At 44.0% G+C, this 26,884-nt stretch overlaps 1 protein-coding gene across 2 annotated transcripts; it reads left to right on the top strand.

Annotated features, from left to right (window-relative positions):
• The first annotated feature begins 660 nt into the window (after positions 1 to 660).
• On the top strand, positions 661 to 26,802 carry PNKP (polynucleotide kinase 3'-phosphatase). 2 transcript variants are annotated; one of them, XM_081932516.1, is made up of 18 exons: positions 661 to 813; positions 1,540 to 1,844; positions 2,946 to 3,085; positions 4,945 to 4,991; positions 5,144 to 5,572; positions 6,589 to 6,668; positions 7,552 to 7,609; positions 7,696 to 7,803; positions 9,206 to 9,277; positions 9,387 to 9,435; positions 9,883 to 9,953; positions 13,525 to 13,617; positions 14,344 to 14,440; positions 16,082 to 16,143; positions 18,795 to 18,904; positions 19,010 to 19,097; positions 24,976 to 25,037; positions 26,491 to 26,802. In XM_081932516.1, exons 2-18 carry the CDS (start codon positions 1,696 to 1,698, stop codon positions 26,609 to 26,611), a joined length of 1,836 nt encoding a protein of 611 aa, XP_081788642.1. In that variant the 5' UTR covers positions 661 to 813; positions 1,540 to 1,695; the 3' UTR covers positions 26,612 to 26,802. The 2 variants fall into 2 exon arrangements, with proteins under 2 accessions (XP_081788642.1, XP_081788643.1); XM_081932517.1 differs by lacking the exon at positions 1,540 to 1,844 and having other exon boundaries at positions 662 to 813.
• The last annotated feature ends 82 nt before the right edge of the window (positions 26,803 to 26,884 follow it).

Raw genomic sequence — 26,884 nt, 5'->3', positions numbered from 1 at the left:
TTCTTCTAACATTGCTAGAAATACATAATGTCTGGAATTGTAATAAACAAAAGGAAATTCGTGCTATTAATCATGTGGTATTTTATAATATTTTTAATTAAATGCATTTCATAAAGTTAAGTATATTTTTTTAAAAATTCAGAAACCTTTGAATCTTTTTGTACAATAATTCCTGATCATCACCCCTACGAAATCCCCTCCCCAAAATAAACTGGTTCAGATTTAGAATAACCTTAACGTGGAATCTAATCACATATTACCAAAAAGGGGCAGAAAGAAAGGCATAGCTCAGTGTTTCCCACTCAGCTAGTATGCTATACAGATATGTTCATACACGCCAATTCTCACTTTAAAAAGGTAAGCTTTCCTGCCCACCCATGTTGCTTTTTGTTTGTAAGAGCAAGCTTTAAAAAAAACCCGCTATTTTACCGGTTATTCTTTAGGAGTGACCCAGATCATTTCTGGCAAATTACATATCCTTTTATCATAGGAGCCCCTTCGTTTCCAGGGAACAACGTGAAAGGGAACCAAAGTTGCCGGAACTCATTTCCAGTCCTCCTCGTGCACCCCCGGAAGGGGGCCTATTCAAAGCACCGAGCTACCGTAGAGATAGGAATAGAGACTCATATATTATTTCCGACTTGGCCCAAATTGCGACCGCGCTTCACTTAAAATGCAAAGTCTGCTGGTCTGCCGCCAACCAGTCCGTGGAGTATGAAGCTGTTGCTTCTGCGGTTCGCTCAGCACCGAATTTGGGCTGGATGGGCCGCCGGGAAAACCATTTGACTAGATCGACCTTTGCCGCAGCCTAAGGTGTGTTTGGGGAAGGTGATTTGTTGCTCGATGGGCAGTTTTTTTTTATAAAAAAAAACTATTACATGCCATCAAACCATTCCTAGCAATTCCACAGATAAGATTTTCTCAATGACGATCTATCCTTACAAGCAATTTCTAACCCTATCGTTCTGAGCACAATCGAATAACCAGTGGCTTTTCTTCTCCACCGTGGCTGGATATACTTCCCTCCTTCCTCCCCCCCCCCACCTCTTCCCCCTCCGTTGGCGGACAACACTTGGTGGGAACTGTTCATTATATCTGGAGAGCACCAGGTTGGGGGATGTTGATGGCGGAGGAGGGCGGGGGCTGCAGTGTGGGTGGCAGCAAGGACACAGGAGAATAAAGGAGTTTTGATCTTTTCCCTGCAATATGTCTTCGCGATCCAATCAATTGCATGGAAAACTCTTGCTTTCCCACACCTGCGTTTGTGCGAGCGGTGGGGGAGAAAACCCCCGTAAATTCTAATGATGAAGAATCATTCCCTGCGGGGTGTGTGTGGATGGATGGATGGATGGATGGATGGATGGATGGATGGATGGACGGACGGACTCCTCCCTACACAGAATGAATCAGAAAGGATTGAATTCCGAAAGGGGATGTGCCCTCACTTAGTGTGGCTTTGTCCTGGGCAAAAGTGTGCGGGGCCGCAGCTTTAGAGTCTAATGGAAATCTCCCACTAAAAGCAAATTGCTTTTCTTCCAGCTTTATAACTCTCCGCATCCTTAGGACATGAAAATTGGATGGCTTTTCGTTTTCTCCTCCCAGTGAAGATAGAGTGTCTTTCTCTTAATTTCCTACCTCTATAGAGAGGGGAATATTTCGGAGGAAAGCTACACAAACTGTTCCGTCCGAGGCCGGATGAAGTTCACTTCCTATTCGGAACGGTGGAAGGTGTTGTTCCGCCTTTCGGACTTCGTGTTCTGGAGTAACGTCTCAGCTAGGTCTTCATGTTTCTACGGATGCAGAATAAGATTTTTATGGTCCCATTTACTAGTTAGGAGCCTTTGGTAAGGTGGAACTTTTGCTTCCCACTTCACGTGGGCGACAGAACCTGAAAGCCTTTCATAAAAAGAAGATCTCTTTCTAAACGCGTAAACGTATATAATCCCTGTCCAGATTGTTGAATTATTTCCTCTCTTTTTCCAGTCTTTCCTTGGCTGCTACCCAAAATTTTAGATCATTTAGAACTGTATTTTTAAAGTGTGGTGTGAAGACCCTTGGTCTTCCCCAAGATTCTTTAGCGATCTGTGAAATCAAAATGATTTGCCAGATATTGAAAATGCTTACAAACATTTAAAACATCATATATACACACATATATGTATGTATGTATGTGTATATGTATGTATGTATGTGTATATATGTGTGTGTGTATGTGCTTTAAATGTTTGCAAGTACTTTCAATATCTGACAAATCATTTTGCTTTCACAGATATATATATATTTCAAAAATAGGGTTTTTTTTGTGAAAAATGCTTTGTTAACATCTCATGAGTTTAATGTTATTTTTACATGATTCAATAAATACTCTGGAAATGCATTGATTTTAATTTATAATAGGACACATTGATCAATATACAAACAAAAGTGTTTTGGGGTCCACCATAGTTTTTGTAAAAGTGGGAAGGAATCCTAGGTGCAAAAAGTTTAAGAAACACTAATTTAAATAATATATTCAGATAATTTAAACATTTAATGAATATTCCTTGTAAGGGTTGATATCTATCTTATTTTCATTTGCCTACCACTTTTTTATTTCTCTAGTTGATTTATAGCAATGTTTCTCAATTTTGGTAGTTTGAAGATGAGGGATAACTCCCAGAATTATCCAGACAGCCATGTTGGCTACAGAATTCTGGGAGTTGAAGTCCATACATCTTCAAGTTGCCAAGGTTGGAAAACACTGATTTAAAGTCTCTGAGAACAATACTTTCTAAATTTAGCTTTCTCTTCATGCAACAACTTCTCAACCTACTCCCAAAGTTCAAGGTTTTAGTGCGGGATGTATTTCTTGCATGCTTTCAGTGGGATTTTCTATATAGCGGATCATGGAGAACTAAGCATGGCACTGTGTTGCTTGGAAGCCAACTGTCTCTCATTACTTTCAGGATGCTTACCAGTATGCAGTGCTTTCTCATCAGTCAAGATAAGCGACATGATCCAGTTCTCCTGCCTGATGGTGTGACTGTAGTTCTAGGCAGGGGTCCAGAAACCCTTGTCACTGATAAGAAATGTTCCCGAACTCAAGGTCTGTAGGTTTTCTCTTTTTTTGAAAAGGTATCTGTTAACAAAAAAATTGCCTTCAGGAGCAGTTTTTTTTCTTACAAACGAAGGCAAATATATGTGTCCCAGATAATGTAGGATCCAATCTGGGTCGATCACCGGATCCAGCAGTTTTGTCTTCTGACTCTTCGGACTCATACTGGAATCTCTCTTCAAGGAACTTCTCTCTAGTAGAGTGTGTGCTTTGTGTTGTTTTGTGTGTGGTATTTCTACTTCCCCAGTTAGTTCACTGACTGTCATTGGATTGGATTGGATTGGATTTATTAGATTTATATGCCGCCCTTCTCCCAAGGACTCAGGGCGGCGTACAGCATTAAAAAACACATAGTACAAAAGTTAAAAGGAAATTAGAAACAGTCCAAAAAACAAATCCAATTTATATAACACTCACATTTTTAAAATTAAATAAAATTAACAGGCCAGGCCGGCTTGCTGGAAAAGCCAACTTTTTAGGGCGCGTCGGAAGGACCGGAGGTCAGGGATTATGCGAAGCTCCGGGGGCAGCTCATTCCAAAGGGAAGGCTCTCCCCCTGGGGGTCACCAGCCGACACTGTCTGGCCGACGGCACCCTGAGGAGGGCAACTCTGTGGGATCGTACTGGACGGTGGGAGGCTATTGGTGGCAGTAGGTGGTCTCGCAGGTACCCTGGGCCTAAGCCATGGAGCGTTTTAAAGGTCATAATTAGTACCTTGAGTCATAACATTTGGTGTGGCTGAAGTTGTGTACCATATTTTGAATTCTCCCTGTGCAATATTATAATTGGAAAAGAATTGGTATTCTATATAAACCATGTGAGGAATGTTGAAATTTAGCTAAGATTCAATTCTCTGGCTGTTACATCTTTCATCTTTCCCCTATGTTTTACCTTTTTGAAATCCAAAAGCTTTAATATTTTTGTGCTCTATTTTTCTTATTTTGACTATCTTTTCAAATGCAATATAAATTTCATCACTATTAACTAGTTGTTGAAGAGAATGAGAAGACAGAGGTAAAACTGAGGTCAGGATTACTAAGGATTCCGACGTTATGAGTAAATACTGGTAAGATAAATAACTCTTGTTCTCTACCTTTATTCTCCACATTTCTCTTTCCTTTTGTCTATTTCTCTCCCCATCATTCTTCCCCAACATGCTCACCATTCTTTTCTTTTTTTAAAACACTATCACTCCAGTTCTTTTGGCATTGTCTTATAATACGGTATGTTTTCTTCCTGAATTACTTTATACATTGAACAGCAATTTTGAAAAGTATCTTGCAGAGTCCAGTCTTGAACATGGACACACATTCAATTTTGCAGTTACTAAGATTGTTGGACGTGCAGGTACAAAAACAGCCAGTGAAGAGATTGAAGCCTGGGAACCAGGCTTCTCATCAGTCAACAGAAGTGCTGATTTACCACAGGCCTATTAAGTACTTAGAAGGCGAGGGATGGACAGCACAAGCAAACAACAGCAATCAACATATATCAATCAACATCTAAAAAGCCACATACAACACGCACTGCAAATACCACACAGAGAACAGCACACACTCTGCTGAAAAGAAGTTCCCTGAAGATAGGCTCCAGCATGAGTCCAAAATCTCAGAAACCATTGGTCCTGGTGACTGACCCAATTTGGTCCCTGCAGCTTTATCCTGGGACACGTATATTCACTTTCATTCATAAAATTATCTTGGCCCAGCTTTGAAGCAGAGTGTAAGATTAGTTGGAACATTTCTGGGAAATGTTGAACTGAATAGTTTTAGAATCAAATAGCTTTGACCTTGAAATATTTTTCACAAGCCTGAAAATTAACTCCGTCTTCTCTTTTTCTGTTCTCATAGTGGAATTGCTGGCAAATTATGCCTACCGTTCAGTTCGAGTCACACAGGTGAGTTAGGGGGAAATCTGGAGTGTTCTGTTTGATTCCAAAGGGAGCTTTTTGTACAGGAGCAGAGGCAGTTTCAAAATTAACCACCCATCCCCTGGGTATAAGAGCCAACTGACCAAGCATGACATTCTCATATTATTATGTGTTGGCAGCGAGGTATAAATCCCACATCTGTGGAAGAGATACACCTGCATTGTGGAGACAGCACAACGCTCCAAGAAGGAGAGACTCTGTGCCTGGTAAACGGACTGTATCCTTATTGCATCCGCTTTGAGCAAGATGACAACTCCGCAAAGAAGAACCCACTGGAATTCTTCTGCAGCAAGCAGATTCAGCAGAAGGCAGAAGAAGATGGCAAAGCCCCTACAGTCAAACGTCTCAAAGTTTCCTGTCCTTCTGAAGAAGAGGATGATGATGACTCATTTATAACTGAGAAACTGAAGCAGTTGCAAGAGACAGCAGCACAAGCACACTCTTCTCAGAAGCCTCTTTCAAAACTGTCCCCCCAGCCCTCTGATTCCTGGGAGGACCATGGCAAGCTGCTGGTCTTCACCAAAAAAGGAATAGTATCAAGTACTAAAGTAAGTCTCCTTGCCTGTTACTTTGAAATTCAGCTTCAAGAATACTGCTTATTCGAGTGTTGCTCAAGAAAAAATAAGACTATTTCTGCATTCTGTCCAGTTCTTTGAAATATAAAATAAAGTTTTATGTAACTGATCCAGAGTTATGCAAATCAAATATAAATCTCTCTCTAACAGCAAAGTAAAACAGTTTCTTTTATTTTTGCTCTTTGTTTACAAATGCAGAGGAATAATGCACAGATTACTGCACAAAGTAAACAAAGTATTTATTAATAGACAAAAATATTTGTAGCTAAGATTGAATGTTGGGATTCTTGCTAGCCTTGTTACCTAGTTGGGTAATAAAATGTGTAGAAGAAAACAACTAAGCTCAGCAAGAACCAAGGACCCCATAAATATTTAGTTGCAAGTTCCATTGAGTAAAACAAGCTTAGTATCACTTTTGGGGAAGCACCTTTTATCCAGTGTGTTTCAATTAATTAAATACATACACATAACATACATAAATACATACATACATTTCTGTTGAAGGAAGCTCCAATTTCAATTATTACTACACTGCCATAATTCCAAGAAGTCCAGGGAATTTGTATATTTGGGTGATTGGATGTTGTTAAAAGAATATCTTGCAAGATCTCATAATCACCGAGACTGTCAAGCAATGTCCTGATTTTTCAAAGTCTGGACATTTTGCTTTTTGTCTGCAAAAAGTCTAGCAAACCAGTATGGCATACTGGTTAAAGTAGTGGATTGGTATTCTTGTTTACATTCATACATGAAAGCTCATTGGGTGACTTTGTGCCAGTCGCTGTCTCAGCCCAACCTTTCTCCATAAGAGTTATGTAAAAAATGAAGAGAAGAACACACTATACTATATATGCTGTCATAGGCTCTTGAATGAAAGATGGGATAAAATGTAATAAAGAAATATATGAATAAAAAATAAGGCAAATAGTGTTGACTATGGGTGGTTGGTGAGTGTGGATGTGAGGCTTTTTTGGTGCTTTTTCACCCAGGTGGCAGGGTTTGACCTGGATGGAACTCTTATCACAACACAATCTGGAAAAGTGTTTCCTATAAGTCCTGATGATTGGAGGTAAGCACAGAGCTAAGGGATGTAGAAGGCAGAGATGATTTGTAAGCAGCCAGTTAGTTGGCGTGGAAGTTCTTTCTTAGGTGAAGAAAGTGAGTGCTAGATTTGAAAATCTATTTTCTTCTAAACCTGTGGAATCTTTCTCAACCTAATGTTACAAAACTACGGTACTCAGCAGATGAGGCCTGAGGAAGAAGGGCAGCAGGCTGCCATATCTTTAGCTCCTTGGAGCAAGGAAAGGGAAAAGAGTGTAAGTCACTGTTCTCCAAACGGATTCCTTTCATATTTTTTAACTACAAAAAGAATTTGGGAAAGCTGTTGTAAAGGAAACCCTGATTCTTCATCTATGTTATTAATGGAGCCGTTTTTATTAGAAACAGTTTTAATTTGCATTTGTTTTGTATTTTTTTGTATTTTTAATACTTTCATTTGATTGTCTTGATAATTGGTCACTTTTCCAGAGAACATAAATATTAAAGGAGAGCCATTTAAATATCAGGCCGTTGAAGTCGCTAGTTTTCTGCCAGGAAAAATTGAAATCCTCAGCCAACTTTGACTCCATTGGAAGACTTAAGCCTATCTCATTCTCTAGCCCTGACCTAACATGCCAGGATTTTCATTGATGTAATTGGAGGAAGAAGGATATTACATCACCTGAAATTCCTTTAAGTCAGATAGAATATTTTTTTTAAATGGAAAAAAGAATGGGGATTAGTTATGCTTCCATGAGGAAAGATGAAATACTATAAGAAATACTTAGCACTTTTGCAGAGTAGAGGACTAAAAGTGAATTTATAGTGACATTTCTGAGTTAAGAATTACATATTTTTAGCGATAATAGCATGAGCATATAGACAGCAACCTTAAATTTCCCCTTGATTTGCAGGATCCTGTACCCTGAAGTACCTCACAAGCTGAAGCAACTTCAGAGTGAAGGATACAAGGTATGGTCCTTCTTGTCTCAAATCCATTTTCTGTGTTACCCCTTTCTCACTGTAAGTAATCTCTCATCTTCCCATCTTATCGGCAGCTTGTGATCTTTACCAATCAACTGGGCATTGGCCGTGGCCGTCTTAGGCCTGAAATTTTCAAAGCTAAAGTGGAAGCTGTGATTGAGCGATTGGGTGTCTCGCTGCAGGTGAGTTGCGAGGAGAGACAATACGTCGCCCAAGTTGCTCGGCAAAGCATGCAGGTTGAACAGGGGGGCTTTGAATGCTTATGGCAAAGTCCAGTTAATCTCATGATTTTTTTTTCATTTTCCATTTATTTGGCTGCTCATCTCATCATGACAACTTTAGAGAGCTAAGAGCAGTTAAATAACCATTATGCTGCATAACATGACACATAGAATAAAGAAAAAGTGAAAGAGAAAATATGGTTTCAGTAAAGATTTGGACCCAGAAGGCAAAGATGGAGGAGCATTAAGAGAATGTGTAAAATATCTCAAGGGTTTCTAGGTTGTAGCACCAAAATTGTAGCAATTTCTAGGAAGAGAGGTTTGCTTTATTCTTTCTAATTAAGAATTCAAGCAGCAGATTATGACATTTCCATTGCATTGTCTCATTTGCTGTCCTTTTTTAGATGGGTTGAATTTGCAACTCCATCATTCCTAATATTTGGCATGGAACTCTAGGGAACTCTATTCTATTTCAGAGAAAATTTAAAGGTAATAAGTAACCATTATCCTGTAGCTAATTTTGGTATGTTTTATTTTGCATGTTATTCATACCACTATCAGGTGCTTCTCTTCCATTTTATATTTTTAATAGTGTGGTTTTTATTTTGTTATTAAGCTGTCTTGTGGATCCATTAGGATTTAAGGGAAAACTATACCACAATATTTTCAAGTAGCACGTAGGTTTTTATGTAGAATTGTTTTTGGCAAATTGGGGGAGGTTTCTTATCTCTCCAAGCTATGTTCCCCTACAGCCTTTCTTTTGGTTGCATAAAAAGAAAGGAAGGAAGGAAGGAAGGAAGGAAGAAAGAAAGAAAGAAAGAAAGAAAGAAAGAAAGAAAGAAAGAAAGAAAGAAAGAAAGAAAGAAAGAAAATAATGATAGCCATTGACCCAGTTAAAATAATGGCTGCTTTGCTCCTTCACTTTAAAGTTGTATGTTTGCTGCTTGCGCACTTGTAGTCTCTTACAGTTGCTACAGATACATTGTCATTTTGAAGTCATAAAAGATGAATCAGATATCCCAAATGGGTAATCTTGCAGAAATGTTCCAACTCCTCATTCATCTATGTTCACCTGTGAGGAATTGAGTGGAATTCATTAATTGGGAGTAGACTAGTAACAATTAAATAATTATTTATATAATTATAATTAATGAATGATTATTATAATATTGAGAGTAGAGCAGTAATTATTAAATAATTATTTATATAATTATAATTAATGAATAACTATTGTAAGATTCAACTCAGGTCATGGACTGGGTCCTAAATGGTAATTGCTAAAAGTAAGAATCCGCTTCTGAAGGAAGGATGGAATCCAGGCCCAACTGGAATATTCACTTTTATTACATCCCTTTCTCCGCAGGTCTTTGTGGCAACTCATTCAGGAATGTACCGCAAACCTGTCCTTGGCATGTGGGATTATCTGTGCAAAAAGGTACTAAAAGAGGGTGTGTGTATGAAAAGGGCTGGGAAGGAGCAAAATCATAGTCTGCTATTCCATGTCTGGATTTTCCCTTTCTCTCTCTCTTTCCCCTTTCTTCAAGGCAAATGGTGGCTTAGAAGTGTCTTTGCAAGAAAGTGTCTATGTAGGAGGTGAGTCAAGCATAAAGGAAGCAATAGCAATAGCACCATAGACTTATAAATCACCTTGTAGTGCTTTACAGCACTCTCTAAGTGGTTTACAATGTTAGCATATTGCCCCCAATAATCTGGGTCATGATTTTACTCACCTCAGAAGAATGGTAGGCAGAGTCAACTTTGTGTCCGTCAGGATCAAACTTCTGGCTGTGGGCAGAGTTAGCCAGTAGTACTATATTCTAACCATATGCCACCAGGATGAGTTCCGTCACCAGGAAGGTCATTTGATATAACAATAGAGAGTAGATTTGACTCACTCCCAGAAACTACTTATCCTGGCCAATGATACTTTCTAAGCCTTCAAAATCAAAGCCCAGTTTTTAAACTTATTACTGATATCCAAGTGATCAGTTTCCCATCTCATGGCAATGGGTGTGTTCATATCTTTCTTCTGTTTCATAGATGCTGCTGGACGTCCAGCAAACTGGGCCCCTGGACAGAAGAAGAAAGATTTTTCTTGCAGTGACCGTCTGGTAAGAGAGAAAACTTACTTCTTCTTACGTCTTACAGTATTTCTTGTCTCGGGATTAATCATATTGAACTTCTGGGATGAAAATATAATTAATTTGAAAACATCCATATCCCTTGCTGTTTCTTTTGTCTTTAATCCAGTTTTCAAGATGATTAATAAGTCTCTTTAGTTGTCTATATGATAGTTTGACACAAGCACTATGTGTGCAGAATTCTGTGTGACAATGGGTTTGCCTTGCAACCAATGTTCCCTCTAAGGTGCGCGGCCACGTGGCCGCGCACGTGGCAAGAAAACACCGCGCAGCAGTTTTCAAATGCCGCGCAGTGATTTCTATTGCCACAGGTTCCGAAAGCTGGGGAGGTCCTTTGCAGGCAGCTAGAACGGGCCGCCTGCAAAGGACTTCCCCGGACTTGCTTTGAGGAGCACGGGGCGACTGAGGGTAGTTGTGAAGCCCCAAAGCCCCCGCCGCCACTGGAAGAACTGCTGCCACCTCCTCCTCCTTTAACAGCACTGCCGGATTTGGCGCCCAGCGCTGCGGCTGAATTAAAGCCACCAAAGCTCCAGCCGGCATCCCTGCGCGTGGCAGCGCCGCCTCCCCTCCGCTCAGAGCACCTGATCTCAGTGCTGCGTTACCCCTGCCCCCTCCTCCTCCGCCGTGCTTTTGAGGAGCCATAAGGCTGCAGGAGACAGTAGGAAGGCGGAGGGGTGGGAGCAGGGGGAAAAAAAGCCTCCTGGCTCCTCAAAAGCACGGCGGAGGAGGAGGAGGGGGCAGGGGTAACGCGGCGCTGAGCTCAGGTGCAAATGTGGTGGTGCTGTTTGAGGAGGAGGTGGCAGCAGTTATTCTGGTGGCAGCTCGTCGGCATCTTCAGCAGCAGCCCTGCCCACGATGAAGAAACCAAAGATGGAGCAGATCCACGCAGATGACGTTGCTGCAACATGACTGGTGGAGGAATTCTGGGAGTTGAAGTCCACAAGTCTTAAAGCTGTCAGGTTTGAAGACCTCTGCGTTTTTTTTCTAAAGGGTTAGGGGTGGAAGGGTCTTGTAACTTGACAGCTTTAAGACTTCCATGCTTCAAATGCCAGAGTTCCTGAGCCAACAGGACTGGAGGAGGAATTCTGGGAATTGAAGTTCACAAGTCTTAAAAGCTGTCAAGTTTGAACACCCCTGGGGGTTTTTTTCCTAAAGGGTTAGGGGTGTAAAGGTCTTGTAACTTGACAGCTTTAAAACTTGCACACTTCAATGCCAGAGTTCCTGAGCCAACATGACTGGAGGAGGAATTCTGGGAGTTGAAGTCCACAAGTCTTAAAGCTGTCAAGTTTGAACAGCCCTAGGTTTTTTTTTCTAAAGTGTTAGGTGTGCAAGGGTCTTGTAACTTGACAGCTTTAAGACTTGCGTGCTTCAAATGCCAGAGTTTCTGAGCCAACATTTTGGTTGCTAAGCAGGAGCGTTGTTAAGTGTTATATTATATAACACTTTGAATTAAGCAGGTACCTTGAAGAAATATAACTTTGAGTTTCAAATAATACTGATTTCGTTGTTGTCTTAGGTGACATCTGTGAAAAAAATTCAGGTGCTCAGGCATGAAAATGTGCCGCTCAAACACTATACTTTTCTGCTCACATTGAAAAAAAATTAGAGGGAACATTGCTTGCAACTTTCAGTCTGATTCAGAGTTTATGAATTTATTTTTTTCTCCTCTGAGGTAAACCCAACATTTCAAAAATTGGTAGTCTATTTTTTCTAACCATGTTAGGTACCTTTTAATACTTTTCTTACTTACTTACTAAAATATTTTTACCTCTCTCGCTTAATTTTCCCCTCTTTAAATATCTAATATATCATATAAATAAATAGGAAAACTTAGCCAGAATTATATATCTGGTCACTTCTTTGAATGTAAGAATTGCTAAAGTTCAAAATAATTATGCTAAATTTTAGAAGTCATAATTAACCTAAACAGGGCTGTAACATTCTGTTTCTTGGGGCAGACAAAGGTGATTAAAGATCTAGGAAGGATTTGGCAGTCTAAGCAGTGAAAAATAGGAATTTGCAGGGGGTTATTGCTGAGAAAAAAATGCAGAAAAGTTGCATGGATATGCATTTCTCCACAGTCAGAGCTAGCATTGCATCGGCATAGAATATAAGCTATGAGTTGGTAGTCTTCACATCTGCATCATTCCTTCCAATTTATTCATTTTCATGTATGAACAGGAATCCTGTGACTTTGGGGGTGCTCAGATTTGTAATTCAGCAATATTCAGCCAGACCCACAGGTTCTCCCAGCACTGCTTTAAGAGCTACAGTAATTATTTTCTGTATCAAAATTTATAAACTTCTGAAATTGAAAAAAACATCCAGTAAGAAATTTGGCAGCCAGACTGAACCAGGGACGTGCGGTCAGGGGAGGCAGAGCCGCACCGCTCTCATCATGAAAATTTAAAAAAAAAAAGGGAAAAGGGAAAAGGCGCTGAGGAGCTTCTGCACATGTGGTTGGGAATGGGAGCGCTCCGTGGTCCCCTTCATGTTGACTCAGGAGTCAGGAAGGAGGGGAATGGGACCACGTGTGCAGGAGGCTCCTCTAGCCTCAGCCTCCCTCCTGCGCATGTCCCATTCCCCGCCTTCCTAAGTCAACATGAAGGGGATCATGCAGCGTGAGCCACGGTCCCGCGGAGCATGCTCCATGGTCCCCTTCATGTTGACTTAGGAAGGCGGGGAATGGGACGTGTACAGGAGGGAGGCTGGAGGGATCGCGGAGGAGGGATCGCGCAGCGTGAGCCGCGGTCCCGCGGAGCACGCTCCGCGGTCCCCTTCATGTTGACTCAGGAGTCAGGAAGGAGGGGAATTCCTCCGCTGATGACCTCACCAGCCTCACCAGCCGTAAAGCTCACCGCACGTCACTGGACTGAACCTTTTTCTTTTAAACTAAAACATATGAAGAATGGCTGCAGGATTTGGGTTTGGCTAGTCTAAAGAAAAGAAGAATTAGGGAGATATGATAGCAGTATTCCTGTACTTGAGGAGCTGCCACAAAGAAGAGGGGGTCAAATTATTCTCCAGAGGGCAGGACAAGAAAAAAATGGTTGGAAACTAATCAAAAAGAGAAGTAACCTGGAATTAAAGAGAAACTTCCTAACGGTGAGAACAATTAACCAGTGGAACAGCTTCCCTTCAGAAATTGTGGGCGCCCCATCACTGTAAGAAGATACTAGACACTCACTTATCTGAAATGGTATAGGTTCTCCTGCTTGAGCAGGGGGCTGGACTAGAAGACCTCCAAGGTCCCTTCCAGATTCTATTCTATTCCTATTCCCAAACAAGCTATTATCTCTTAGTTTGTAAACAAGAAAGAAAATGCAAGAAAAAGTAGTGAAATCTCTGAAGGTGAAAGGTTATATGCATTATCTCAGTTTTGGTCCCAGATTCAGATTTCCAGCAAACTTAGAAACATGATGAAAAATGAACAGAATCAGGGGTAAACTGGATAGATCTGAGCACACATATCTTCAGGAGGCCAGAAAAACATTTTGATCTGCTTCCTCCACGTTAAAAGCTATCCTGTTTATTCACACAGTTTGCTTTGAATGCTGGGCTTCCCTTCTACACTCCTGAAGAATATTTCCTGGGTTGGAAACAGGCACCATTTGCACTCCCTGACTTTGATCCTGTGAGTTACTTCTCTGTCTCTCTTTTAAAAAACAAAAAAACAACCCAGCTTCTCTTCCAGCATTTATTTATTTATTTGTATCAATGTTTTTTATATTATGTATTGTTTTATCATAAAAAGTAAAATAATATGAGGTGCTATTCCTTCATCTGGTGTCCACTGTGAGGATTGTACCTTCCAAACACTGGAAAGAAAAAGGATTGCTGATTGTTGAAGAATGGATTTTGGAACTGACTGAATTAGCAGAGAATGGCGAAATTAACTGCCTTGATAAGAGATAATGGACTAGGCAGCTTTATAAGAGACTGGAAACCGTTTGCGGACTTTTTATGATCATATGAAATCATCAAGTGGTTTTCTTGGCAAAAAGCAGTTGCCATTGTCTTTTGGCATGTTCAGCAAGAGGTTGAAGATAATTAAAATATTGACTAGATCAAGCCTGCTTTGCTTTTTGTCACTGTAACTTGAGATCATCTAGAAAGTGCACCAGGTTAAAATAATGAGTTGTTGAAAACAACAACTACAAATGCTGTCTCATTACATTAGCACTCTGTTTCTTGAAAAATGTGGTTTTTCGCATTACTGATAAATAAGATCTAACAAGCTGCAAAACTAGAAGAACAGGTAAAAAAATTAGGCACATTCAAGATTTGCAGAGCACATCCAGAATTCAAGTTTGTATTCTAGTATTAAAACACTGATTTTTCTCTTTAACCCCTAATTTAGCGAGCATTGGACTCTAAAGCTGAACTGTATGATCCACCCAATGCCTCCTTGATCTCATCCTCCTCAGAGTTGGTTATAGCTGTTGGCTTCCCTGCTGGTGAGTGATGATCTTTGCAACCTCAGCATTCATGCAGTGTCATCTTCAAATATTAAGGTTAATGGGAGAACAGTAGTAATGAAATACATGAAGTCTTCAAAGCCTGAGCTTCTCTGAACTTTTGGTCTTGTCATCTGCCAGGAGATTTCCATAGGGCTCGAGGGGTAAGCCCAGAACTAGTTTCTCTCACAACCATTCGATGAGCCAGGATGGCACAGTGTTTAGAATGCAGGCTAATTCTGCTGACTGCCAACTGTTGTTTGGCAGTTTGATCTCAACAGCTCAAGATTAACTCAGCCTTCCATCCTTCCGAGGTCCAGTAAAATGAGGACCCAGATTGTTTGGGGGTCAATATGCTGATTCTGTACACTGCTTAGAAAGTGCTGTAAAGAACTGTGAAGGAGTATATAAGCCTAAGTGTTATTGCTAGTTGTATACGTTTGTCTAATAAGTGGTTGATTAGTATAGAGTGCACTATGAAGTCTGGAATTTAGTTAATGACCAAATAGTTCATTTAATCATGAGTTAATGTGTTGTGTAAAGAAACCTTTCAATCTCATTCAAAAAATGAGATAATCTGTACCTCAGAAGAGGTTTGTGTTGTAGAAGAGGAATATTCTGAAAAACACATTTCCTTTTCAGTCTTGATGTCTAGAAAAAATAGGATAGCCATTTGTCTGAAACGGTATAGGGTTTCCTGCCTAGGCAGGGGGTTGGACTAGAAGACCTCCAAGGTCCCTTCCAACTCTACTATTGTATTGTATTATTGTAAATGAAGATTATGCAGTGATCCTGTTTCAAAAGAGAAACAGTGATTGGAACTGATGTGAGATGCATACTATTGCCAAGCGCCGGGAAAATTCATATTTAGTTTAAGAAGTTCTATGATGAGTCCCACATTCAGTCTGAATCCTGTTTTCCAGTGTCAATTGGAATGTCACACAGCCCTACCAGATAAGAGAATATTTGTAGCTCAGGGTTGAAGTGAGGGATCTTTGGTGCTCTCTGAGCTTGGTTGTTTTCTTGCAGACGTTACCTGAGCTAAGTAACATTGTCATTGCTAATAGAGAGTGGGCTTTGCTCTCATTTTACATTCTAGTGGTTTGTCCTGTTAGTGTTAGTGGGAGTGGCCTTGGTGATGGTTTATTGGGCTGTTTACTGTTAGCTTGTTTGGCAATTCCTTAATTGGGATATTGTTTGCTTCTTGATTGTTGGCTAGTCAGTCCTGATATTAACTGCTGCTAATAAGGGTGTTGATTGCTGGTGTGGAGGTGTTCTGGCATTTTGGCTTGTTGATTGCCCCTTTTTAATGATATATTGATGATGTTGATATCTATTAATGACCAATTTGCCAGAGTGTCAGGCTTCTTGGAATTCTCCAGTTTTTGGATTTGGCTTGGTCAAATGTGGTCCCAGTTGAAACTGGTTAAGTCTGTCCAAGTGTTGTGAAATTAAGGATTTTTTATCGTGCCTTTTGACTACTAGTTGTGAATGTTGCAAGGAACATGGATGCTATTTTAAAGAAATGTATGCACATATTAAGGCATGTATTGATGATGTTCCTTGAGTTCTGTTGACTTTTAGAAATCTCTGCTCTACTCCACTGTTCATACTTCCTCCATCTTTTCCCGCCCACTCCAGCTGGCAAATCAACTTTTTTGAAGAAACATTTAGTCTCAGTTGGATATGCGTATGTCAACCAGGTAAGCAATGATTTATTTATTTATTTACTGTGCTAGTAGACCGCCCCCTCTCCCAAAAGGGACTCGGGGCGGTGTACAGTCCATGCAAAGAATACATCACAATATAATAAATAGGAAAGTTAAATATGTAAAGTTAAATATGGAGGAGGTTAAAAATAGAGTTAAATAGAACTGTACAGTTAGACAGTATATATAAATATAATTTTAAAACCCCTAAAAATAACACACAAATTAAGTTAAAAGCAATACCCCTAAAATAACCAGTTAATAATACGTCTACCAGGAGGTAACAGTTGTAATTATGCCAGGCCCGCTAATCGGAACAGGTGAGTCTTCAATTTTTGCCGGAAGGAGCGGAGGTCAGTGGTGGTTCTAATGTCGGGGGGGGAGGTCGTTCCAGAGGGTTGAGCCCATCACAGAGAAGGCCCTACTCCTTGGTGTCGCCCGCTGGCATTGCCTAGTGGACAGCACCAGGAGAAGCCCCTCCCTGTGAGAGCGAATTGGCCGCAGGGATGTGTGTGGGAGGATGCGATCCCGCAAGTAACTCGGTCCTGTGCCATGGAGCGCTTTAAAGATGGTAATCAGGACCTTGAAACGCACCCGAAAAACCACAGGCAGCCAGTGCAGCTCGCGCAGGAGAGGTGTTACGTGGGAGTACCTAGTACTCCCCATCACAGCCCGCGCAGCTGCGTTCTGAACTAACTGCAGTCTCCGGGCGCGTCCCAAGGGCAGCCCCATGTAGAGAGCGTTGCAGTAGTCCAGGCGGGACGTCACCAGCGCATGAGTGACCGTGCGCAGGGCATCCCGGTCCAGTAGGGGGCGCAATTGGCGCACCAGGCGAACCTGGTGGAACGCCCCCCTTGCCACGGCTGCCACATGGTCATCCATTGACAGCCGGGCATCAAGGAGGACGCCCAAATTGCGCGCCCGTTGCACAGGGGGCAATTGTTCGCCCCCTATGGCCAGCGATGGAATCAGCTGGCTGAACCGAGGTGCCGGTAGCCACAGCCACTCAGTCTTGGAGGGGTTGAGTTTGAGTCTGTTGTCCCCCATCCAGACCCCGACGGCTTCCAAACACCGGGACATCACTTCGACAGCCTCGTTGGGGTGGTTTGGGGTTGAAATGTACAGCTGAGTATCATCAGCGTACAGGTGGTACTCAACCCCAAAACCACGGATGATCTCACCCAGCAGCTTCACATATGCGTTGAACAGGAGAGGCGAGAGGACCGACCCCTGTGGCACCCCACAAGTGAGTGGCCTCAGGGTCGACCTCTGCCCCCCTGTCAACACACATTGCTTCCGGTCGGAGAGGTAGGAGCCGAACCACCGCAAAACGGTACCTCCGACTCCCATCCCCTCCAGCCGGCGCAATAGGATACCATGGTCGATGGTATCAAAAGCCGCCGAGAGGTCTAATAGGACCAGGATAGAGGAACAACCTCTATCTCTGGCCCTCCAGAGATCATCGACCAACGCGACCAAGGCTGTCTCCGTGCTGTGCCCGGGTCGGAAGCCGGACTGGCGTGGGTCTAGATAATCGGATTCGTCAAGGTGTCGTGGAAACTGCTGCGCCACCACATTCTCAACAACCTTCGCTAGAAAGGGAAGGTTGGAGACTGGACGATAATTAGCTAGCTCCGTTGGGTCGAGTGAAGGCCTCTTAAGTAAGGGCCTCACCACCGCCTCCTTCAAGGCAGTTGGTAAGGATCCCTCACCCAATGAGGCATTCACCAGGCCCAGAAGCCAGCCTCGAGTCACCTCCCAAGATGCCAGTACCAACCAGGAGGGACACGGGTCCATTAAACATGTGGTGGGTCGCAGCCATCCACGCAACCTGTCCAAATCCTCGGGGGCAACAGAATCAAACTCCTCCCAGAATGGTCTCACAAGACTCACTGTTGACGGCCCGTCCGGTCCACTGAAGGGGGCCCATCCGCTCCGGATCTGAGCGACTTTGTCCTGCAGATATTCCCCAAACTCCTCTGCTCTGCCCTGCAAGGGCGCCCCCCGCGTCCTCTGCGATAAGAGGGAGCGGGTCACCCTAAAAAGGGCGGCAGGGCGGTTATCAGTGGACGCAATAAGAGCGGCACAATATCTACGTTTGGCCGCTCTCAATGCCACAAGGTAGGTCCGTAAATAGGCTCTTACCTGTGTTCGATCAGATTCGGAGCGTGAGGACCTCCACCTGCTCTCTAGACGTCTCCTATGGCACTTCATCACCCTCAACTCCTCGGTATACCAAGGAGCTCGGGTGGGTCGCTGCCGCAGGACAGGTCGCAAAGGCGCAACCCGGTCTAAGGCCCCAGCCGCTGCCCTATTCCAGGCGGCCGCTAGGTCCTCCGACCGAGCGCGGGTCAGGGCTACAGGTAATGGCCCAAGCTCCGTCTGGAACCTATCCGGCTCTATCAGGTGCTTGGGGCGGTACCAGCTTGGACAGTCTGGTCCCGCCTCCTCGCGGTGGGGGGTAGCGCCAGGGAAGTCCAGCCGGAGACATGAGTGATCTGACCATGACAGGGGAGTAACAACTAAATCCCCTATTCCCAGATCACTCGTCCACTGCTCAGATACGAAAACAAGAGATTAAAACTCTTCTCGTCCTGCTTTATTGCTTGCTTCCTTCCTTTATATCCTGCCTTTCTCCCCATAAGGACACCCTTGGTTCATGGAAGAAATGTGTGGCATTGTGTGAAACATCATTGCAAGCAGGAAAGAGTGTAGTAGTGGATAATACCAACCCAGAACTGGAATCGAGACGCAGGTAAGGTTCATCCCTTAAGTTTAGAAGATAATGACTAAACTGCAAGCCCAAAGATAGAAAATAATCAAATAAGTTGAGAAATTAAAATGCTGTTCCCTTATCTAGGTACACTGAATGTGCTAAGAAGGCCAGCGTTCCCTGCCGCTGCTTTCTTTTTACTGCCTCACTGGAACAAGCCAAGCATAACAATAGAGTAAGTACTTTGGATCATTGTTTCTTAATCCCAGCTATTTTAAGATGGGTGGATTTCAATTCCCAGTGAACCAGCTCAGTCTAGTGGTTGAGGCACCACCAGAAACCAGCAAGCTGCAAATTCTAGTCCTCCTTTAAGTATAAAAGACAGTTGGGTGATTTTGGGCCAGTTACTCTGTCTGAGTTCAACTTGCCACAGAGTTTTAAAAGGGAAAATAGGAAAAGGAAGGAGTATTAGGCATGTCCACCATCTTTCATAATAATTCATCTTGAACTGTGAAAATAATAAAGGCAGAATTTCAAAAAGTCCACCCATTTTAAAGTTGTTGAGATTAAGGAACATTGCCTTATACCATGATATACCTTCTTCACTTGGGAGAGCAAATTTCTTTGAATTCAGTCGACCAGGCTGCAGATGTGGCTGCACTCCTAGTGGAGTGCGCTGTGATGCCAGCTGGCACCAGAAGCCTGCGTGCCTCATATGCCCTAGTGATGGCTAACCTAATCCACCTGCTGATGGTAGCTGGTGGCACCCTAGCCCCTAGGGTGGAGGGCTGGAAGGAGACAAAGATCGCCTCCGACTTCCTGAATGTAGAAGTGTGTTTCAGATAAATATGCAGTGCTTTCTCAAGTCCAGGCGATGCCAGGACCATTCCCTCTCCCTGGAGGGCGCCGGAAGAAGTCCAGGAGAACCACCTCCTGAGGCCTATGGAAAGGAGAGTTAATCTTGGGCAAGAAGGAGGGATCAAGCCTGAGAATGACCCTGTTGTCATGAAATTTGCACAGGTCAGCCCTAGATGACAGGGCATTGAGTTCCGATATGCGCCTGGTGAAAGTAATTGCCACCAGGAAAACAACCTTAAGGGTGAGAAGACTTACTGTCCTCAAAGGCTCGAATGGAGCCTCGGTCTGTGCCTGGAACACCCTGGGTAGGTCCCATGTAGGAAACCGGTGAACCACGGGTGGCCGAAGATTAGCTGCCCCTCTAAGAAACCTCTTAATGACTCAGTGCTGCGCTAGAGAAACCTAATGACTCGGTGCTGCGCAGTCCCCCTCCGAGGACTGTAGCCAATGCCGCAAACTGCTTCCTGAGGGTGTTGTGGGATAGACCCTTCTCAAGACCATCCTAAAGGAACTCCAGCACCTGCATTGCCAAAGCCGGATCCACCTGTGCGGACCAACACCAGGACACAAAAGAGGACCAAGTCGCATTGTAAATGCGGGTGGTAGATTGCCTCCAGGATGCCTCAATGGTCTTGATTACTCTGGCCGAGAATTGGGCCGCCCTCAATTGCTCCCGCTCAATTGCCAAGCAGTCAACTGAAGCCACTCGGGCTCCGGATGAACCAGGTTCCCTTGACACAGAGCCACCTCCCCCCGTGGAATCCTTCAGTGGGGAAGGACCGACAGCCCCACCAGATCTGCAAACCAAGGTCGCCAGCGCCAATATGGTGCTACTAGGACCACCTCTGTCCTCTCTAACATTAATTTCCCGAGAACCCTGGGAATGAGAGGGAGAGGGGAAAGGTGTAGAGGAGACCCACTGACCATCTGCAATGCAGGACGTCAATGTCTACTGCCCCTCGAGCTGGGAACTGTGAGATGAAGTTCCAGACCTGGGAGTTGGACAGGGTGGCGAAGAGGTCCACTGCTGGCCAACTGAACCTCCGACAAATGTCGTTGAAAATGCTGGGATGTAACTGCCACTCTCGGTAGTCCACCGTCTCCCTGCTGAGCCAGTCTGCCTGTTGGTTCTCCACCCCAGAGATATATTCCACTCATATCGACAGAAGATGCCATTCCACCCAGTTTCCCAGTTGCACTGCCTCGTCTCAAAAGTACAAGCAAGTGAGTGCCACCTTGTTTGTTGACATGGGCCTTGGCAGCAACCTTGTCCATCAGGGCCTGGACATGTTGATGGATGACTCTTGCCCTGAAGTGCCAAAGGGTCAGGTGAATAGCCCTGAGCTCCAGCCAATTTATGTTTTTTCGCAGGTCCTTGGTATTCACCAGCCTTGGGCTATCTGGGATTCCAGGTGAGCTCCCCAACTGAAAAGACTCACATTTGTCATCAGGACCAACCTGTCTGGCTCCCTGAACAGGGAGCCCGTGGCCAGCGCTGGGGACATCCACCAATGGAAGGACAGGAAGACCTGGGGCGGCACAATAATCTTGAAGAGGGCATTGCTGGTTCCGTCCCTCTGGTGGGGAAGTAGTAACCATTGCAGCTCCCTGGCGCAGAGGCCCATGGTACAGTCGTGATGCACAAGATGAACTTTCCTAGGAGCCGAGAGAGAAGAATTATGGGAACAGAGCGTGCCTTGCAAATCTGCTTAATCAATCCCAAAATACTGTCCCTACGGTCCTGAGAAAGGAACACCTCAAACTCCACTGTGTCAATGACAGCCCCTAAATGCTGAAGTCTAGTGGTGGGGTCCAGATAACTCTTCACGAAATTTATTGAGAACCCCAGGGTCTACAAAGTGTTAATCGTGCGACCCAGATTTTCCTTAGCCAGGTCCGAAGTCACTGCCTGGATGAGGATATCATCCAGGTAGCACTGTAAGCGGACCGGAACAGAGCGGAGATGACTCGCAGCCACTGCCAGGACCTTGGTGAAGGTTCTGGGAGATGACGCCAAGCCAAAAGGGAGAGCCCTGTATTGTTAATGGATTCCCTTATATGAAAACCTGAGGAACATATGGTGTTCTGGGAATATCATAATATGGAGGTATCCATGAGGTCAAAGGATGCCAGGAAGTCCCCTTGTCTAATCCCCTCGAGGATGGACTTCAGGGACGCCATCTTAAACTTACAATACACTAACCTAGTATTCAATACCTTCAAATCCAGGATCGCTCTCCAACCCCCTGAACTTTTGGGAACTACGAACAGGTTGGAATAAAACCCCAACCTCTTCTCTCCCTCTGGAACCAGCTCCACTGCTCAGATATCCATCAGATGCTGAATAGTCTTGTGCATGAGCTTACGTTTTACCTGGTTCCTAGAGGAAGAAAAGAGACGGAATCTATTTGGAGGATGGAGGCGGAACTCTAACCTCAACCAAACCTAACAGTCTGAAGGACCCAGGATCAGCGGTGATGCAGTCCCAGCGATCCGAGAACAAGGTAAGGCAACTGCCATTTGGGTGATCCAATCCGAATCATTTATTTCTGCGGTAGGGACGGCCACCCGCCCCCTCGAAAAGGCCATTTACAGGGCTGCTGGTACCTTTACCTGACCCTATTGTACATCCCCCTGCCTTGAGTATCTGGGGAAGAATACCTCTGTTGTTCGAAGTGTAGGTCAAGAAGCCGGTTTGGAGGCCTCCTGGGATAAGGGGCTGGAAGCTGATCAGAGTGCTTGGTCATGGAAGGGAGGACCTTGCATTTATTTTTATCTTCCACTAGAATGGGATCAAGGTAAGCACCAAACAATTTGTCCCCAGCATACTCAGCCACTTTGTTCTGGTATCTGCCTGCCAGTTGCGCAACCAGAGAAGATGTCTGGATGCCATGGAAGAGGACAGGGCTCTAGAGGAGTACTTAACTGCATCCAGCGTGGCGTCTGCCAAAAACTGGGTAGCCACCATCAGCTTCTTAATGTCCTACAGCAGCCGCACATCAGAGGATGTGCGTCTCTCAAAATGGCCACCTTCAGCAAAATGGCGACCGCCAACCACACGATCCGATGCCTCCAAGCCAACTCCACTGAGCTGCTTCTCCAGGAGCCTCTTTTCCGATCTAGCAACCCACCCACCCACCCCGATGGAATAGGGGATTGTGGCTCCCAGTGCCCCTCGGCGCCTGGCCTGGAGCCCCACCACAACCGCCCAGCGGTACGGTAGCTCCTCACAAGGTAGCAAAGCACAGCTTATGCAAGACACACACAGAGAGACAGAGACACTAGGAGGTGAGAGAGTCAAAGAAGGAAAAAAACAAACACTCAAGTCCAATTCGAAGACCTAAGCAAAAACAGTACTGATTCGGGCCGAGACTGGGATTAAAATCGAGAAGTGGCCTCAACTTTAAACTCAGTCTCGGGGCAGATTGGACATGAGAATAACCCATCAGTGACTCCCCCCCCCCCACAGGCTACTTCGGAGAACTATGTATAAATTGTGGCATTTCAGAAACAGATGAGCTGCAAGTACAGATTAGAAATGTGCCAGTTCAGATTTGAAGAAGGTGCTTCAAGAGACATTGACAGATGGCACGGGTGTACCCAGCACATCTTTTCAATATTAACTCTGAACAATTGTACATGCCTGTAATTTATTTATTTATTTTTGCTATAAATCGCACTTTTGCTTAAAGATGAATGTAGCGTTGGTAGGTTGCAGTTTCTTCTAGTACAAGTATTCTGTCTTTGAAGGTGAAAGATCTGATTCTGCAGTCTTAATAAGACCTGACAAAGCCCTTCCTAAAATTATTTATCCCACAAGCCAAATTAGTACCTGGGTTCTCTGTAGATAAGTGATATTCTGTTGTCCCTCTCTATATGTACAAGTACTCCTTGATTTATAATATTCCAATAAAGAGAATATTTGTAGCGCAGAGTTGACATGAGGAGTCCTTAGTGCTCTCTGACCTTGTTTTCTTGCAGTCATTTCATTACTCATAGGTAACGTTAGATTAGCACTAACTAGGTTACTGGTAATGTTAAAACTAGTACTGATGATGTTACCTAGTTTGGATAATGAAACGTCTGCAAGAAAACAAGCTCAGAGAACTTCAAGGACCCCTTCTTCGTTCAGTGAGCAAAGTTACAATGGTGCTGAAAATAGTGGTTATATTCTCAAAATTCCAGGCATTCCTTTGGTCATGATTGTAGGCACTTGGCAACTGACTCATACTTATGACCAGTTTCAAGGCTCCATGATGATGATTGCCATTTGCAACTTTCCCTGCTGGCTTCCCCAAAATGTCTAAGGAAGACTTGGGAAGGTTGCAGATTGGATTGACCAAGTGTCCCCTAACTGCGCAACCTGTCTACACTCACATTGCACTGGTCACTTTCACCCCCTTGCACACCCTTCCTGAGCTTCACTGCTTCCCATACCCTCCCCAATCCATGTACTGCCCTTAAAAACCTACTGTACTTCCTGCACATCCTAACCCTTGCTGTATCTCCCTTGCACCTTCTCCCAGCCTCGCCTCACCTCCCTTGTACATCCCCTTGCTCCCTCCTTGACCCTTGTCACATCTCCCTTGCACCCTCCCCTCGCCCAGCAGCAGCTACTTACCTGCACGCGAGCCACCTAGGGTTTGCAGCTTCCCCACTGATTTGGGTTATGAGAAGCCGGCAGGAAGTTGCCCTGGTTAACAGTGGCAACTGATTATCATCACTAAACAATGTGATGGCACTTTTCAAGTGCATCGCTTAGTAGTGGAAATTCCGATCCCAATTGTCATTGGAATTTGAGAACTACAGGTAGACCTTGACTTACAACTGTCATTTAGCAACCGTTTGAAGTTGGGTTGCTGAAAAAAGTGACTTATGGCCATTTTTCATATTCACGACCATTGCAGCACCCCCATAGTCATGTGATCAGAATTTGGATGTGTGGCAACTGGTCTATGTTTATGAATGTTGCAGTATCCTGGGATCATGTGTTCATGTTTTGCGCAAAGTCAATGGGGAAGTCAGATTCCCTTAATAACCTAGTTGCTAACTTAACGGTGGTGATTTTGCAAGAAAGGTTGTAAAATGGAGCAAAATTCATTTAATCACTTTCTCATTTAGCAACAGAAAACGGGCTCAGTTGTGCTCTTAAGCTAAGGACTCCCTGTACTGTATTTATTTTAAAAACTAAGTGTTATCCAATTTATTTTCCCCATCGCTATCCCCTGCTGACTAGAACCCTTTTTCCATTTTAGTTCCGAGAGATGACAGAGAAAGAACATGTGCCAGTCAACAACATTGTATTGAATACCTATAAGTAAGTTTCTGAAAACCTTAAGGGGGTGAACAGGAATGGAAAATTAGTCCTTCCTGGGCATCTATTCTTCCCAGAGTAAAGTTACTTTTGTTGGAGATTTAGAAAGTTAGCTAATTATTTCCAAAAGCTGAATTCAAAACGCTAATTTTCAGTTTTTAAGGTGCTAAGTTACCAAGAAGCTTGCCCTGCCAAATATAATCAAGGAGTAAAATTCCTCCTTTATTTCTCTATAAAAAAATAAAATGTGCATATCTGTAAGCTTCAAGTGTGTGAAACTGGAAAGTGTAGGGCAACAATTGTTCAACTAAGTCAGGGGTGTCAAACTCAAGGCCTGTGGGCTGGATCCATCCCACGAGTGCTTAAATCTGGCCCATTTTCAGCCAGCCCAGCCTCCAGTAGCACTCTGCTGGCCAAAAATATGCCGCATGGGGACCTGCTGCTGGAGGCTGGGGCGGCTGAAAATGGGCCACGTGGGAGTCTCGTAAGGCCTCTGCATGGCCTGATTTTGGCCAAGTGCTGCAGGAGGCCAAAAATAAGGCGCGTGGGGGGCTGTGTACGGCTCAGCCACACACCATTTGGCTGGCAAAATGCTGCAAGAGGCCATCCAGGCCGAAAATTGAGCGCGGGGGGGGCCATCCGTGGCCCCTCTGCACTCTTTTTGGCTGGCAGGATGCTGGAGGCATCTGTCGTCTCTCCACAATGCTGCCCCATGGAGAACTACAATGCTGATCCAGCCCTCGAAGAAATCATTTGACACCACTGAACTAAGGTAATTCTAATGGGCCAGTATACAAGAATGCCAGAATCCATGATCCCCATGATAATGAAATTTGGGGAAGTTGGAATCCCTTCAGTGCTATGCCTTCCAATTATACTTCCATGAACCTACAGGTTGTGTTATGCAAGGAAAGATGGGAAGACATACCCCACCCTGTTTCCTGTGTCCCTCTGGTCTCTACGGCCAACCAGCCATTGGCTGCTTTGCAACTGAGGCCAGTGATGGCTGGTGAGGAAAGACAAGGGAACAGCTTGGGTGTTTGTTGGAGAGATAGGATTCGCTAAGGGGAGGGGGAGCATTGCCTTAGGAGCACTAGCTGTTGATAGGTAAGCCTCTTACTCCTGGAAGGAGGGGCCCATTTGGGACACACTGGAATGAGAAGTGGGGGTGCAGTTTTCCTCACAGTTCCTGGTTCCCTTTGTTCCACCTCCCACCTGCAAGGACGAGAAAGAAGTGACTTGACTGGGCCTCCTGTGAAGGGAGGGAAAATGATGCAAACCTGTCATGGAAAGAAGAATTATCCAATAGGTCATGGGGTTGTCACCATCGACTTGCTTTCCTCAGGCAAGCAAGGCACTTTCCATCCTTGCAAAAATCCAATAGCATGGTTAAACAAAGCTCTGCAAATATCCCCAACCCTGGGGACTACTTAATGATTGTTTTTCTTTTTGACAGGAGTAAGTATGTGGAGCCATCCCTCGAGGAGGGTTTCTCTGAAATTCTCAAGATTAATTTTGTGCCTCAGTTTACAGACTCCAAATTGGAATCACTTTACCGGCAGTTTTCAGAAGGATGAACCAACAACATAATATTGAACATGGTTGTTTTATTGTCCTGCCTTTGCCAGAGAAGGCACATTTATGGAGTGCCTAAGTTCTCTCTGCTGATCAAATTTTGTAATTGGCAGAAACTTTAAAAAAGGGGCAGAGACATTCCTATGATGACTTTTTTCCAGAAGATATCTGAAATAAAATTTTGCAAGTCAAACTGCTGTTGTCTTTTCTTGTAAATCTCTCCACTCAACAATATGGACTATTTTATAGGTTGGGGGGGAAAAGGAATAGAAAAC

This window comes from Natrix helvetica, assembly GCF_964273705.1.
Source record: "Natrix helvetica genome assembly, chromosome: Z".
In the NCBI taxonomy this organism is placed as follows: domain Eukaryota; kingdom Metazoa; phylum Chordata; class Lepidosauria; order Squamata; family Natricidae; genus Natrix; species Natrix helvetica.
Note: the sequence above shows the minus strand (reverse complement) of the source record. Positions and strands in the feature narration are given on the sequence as shown.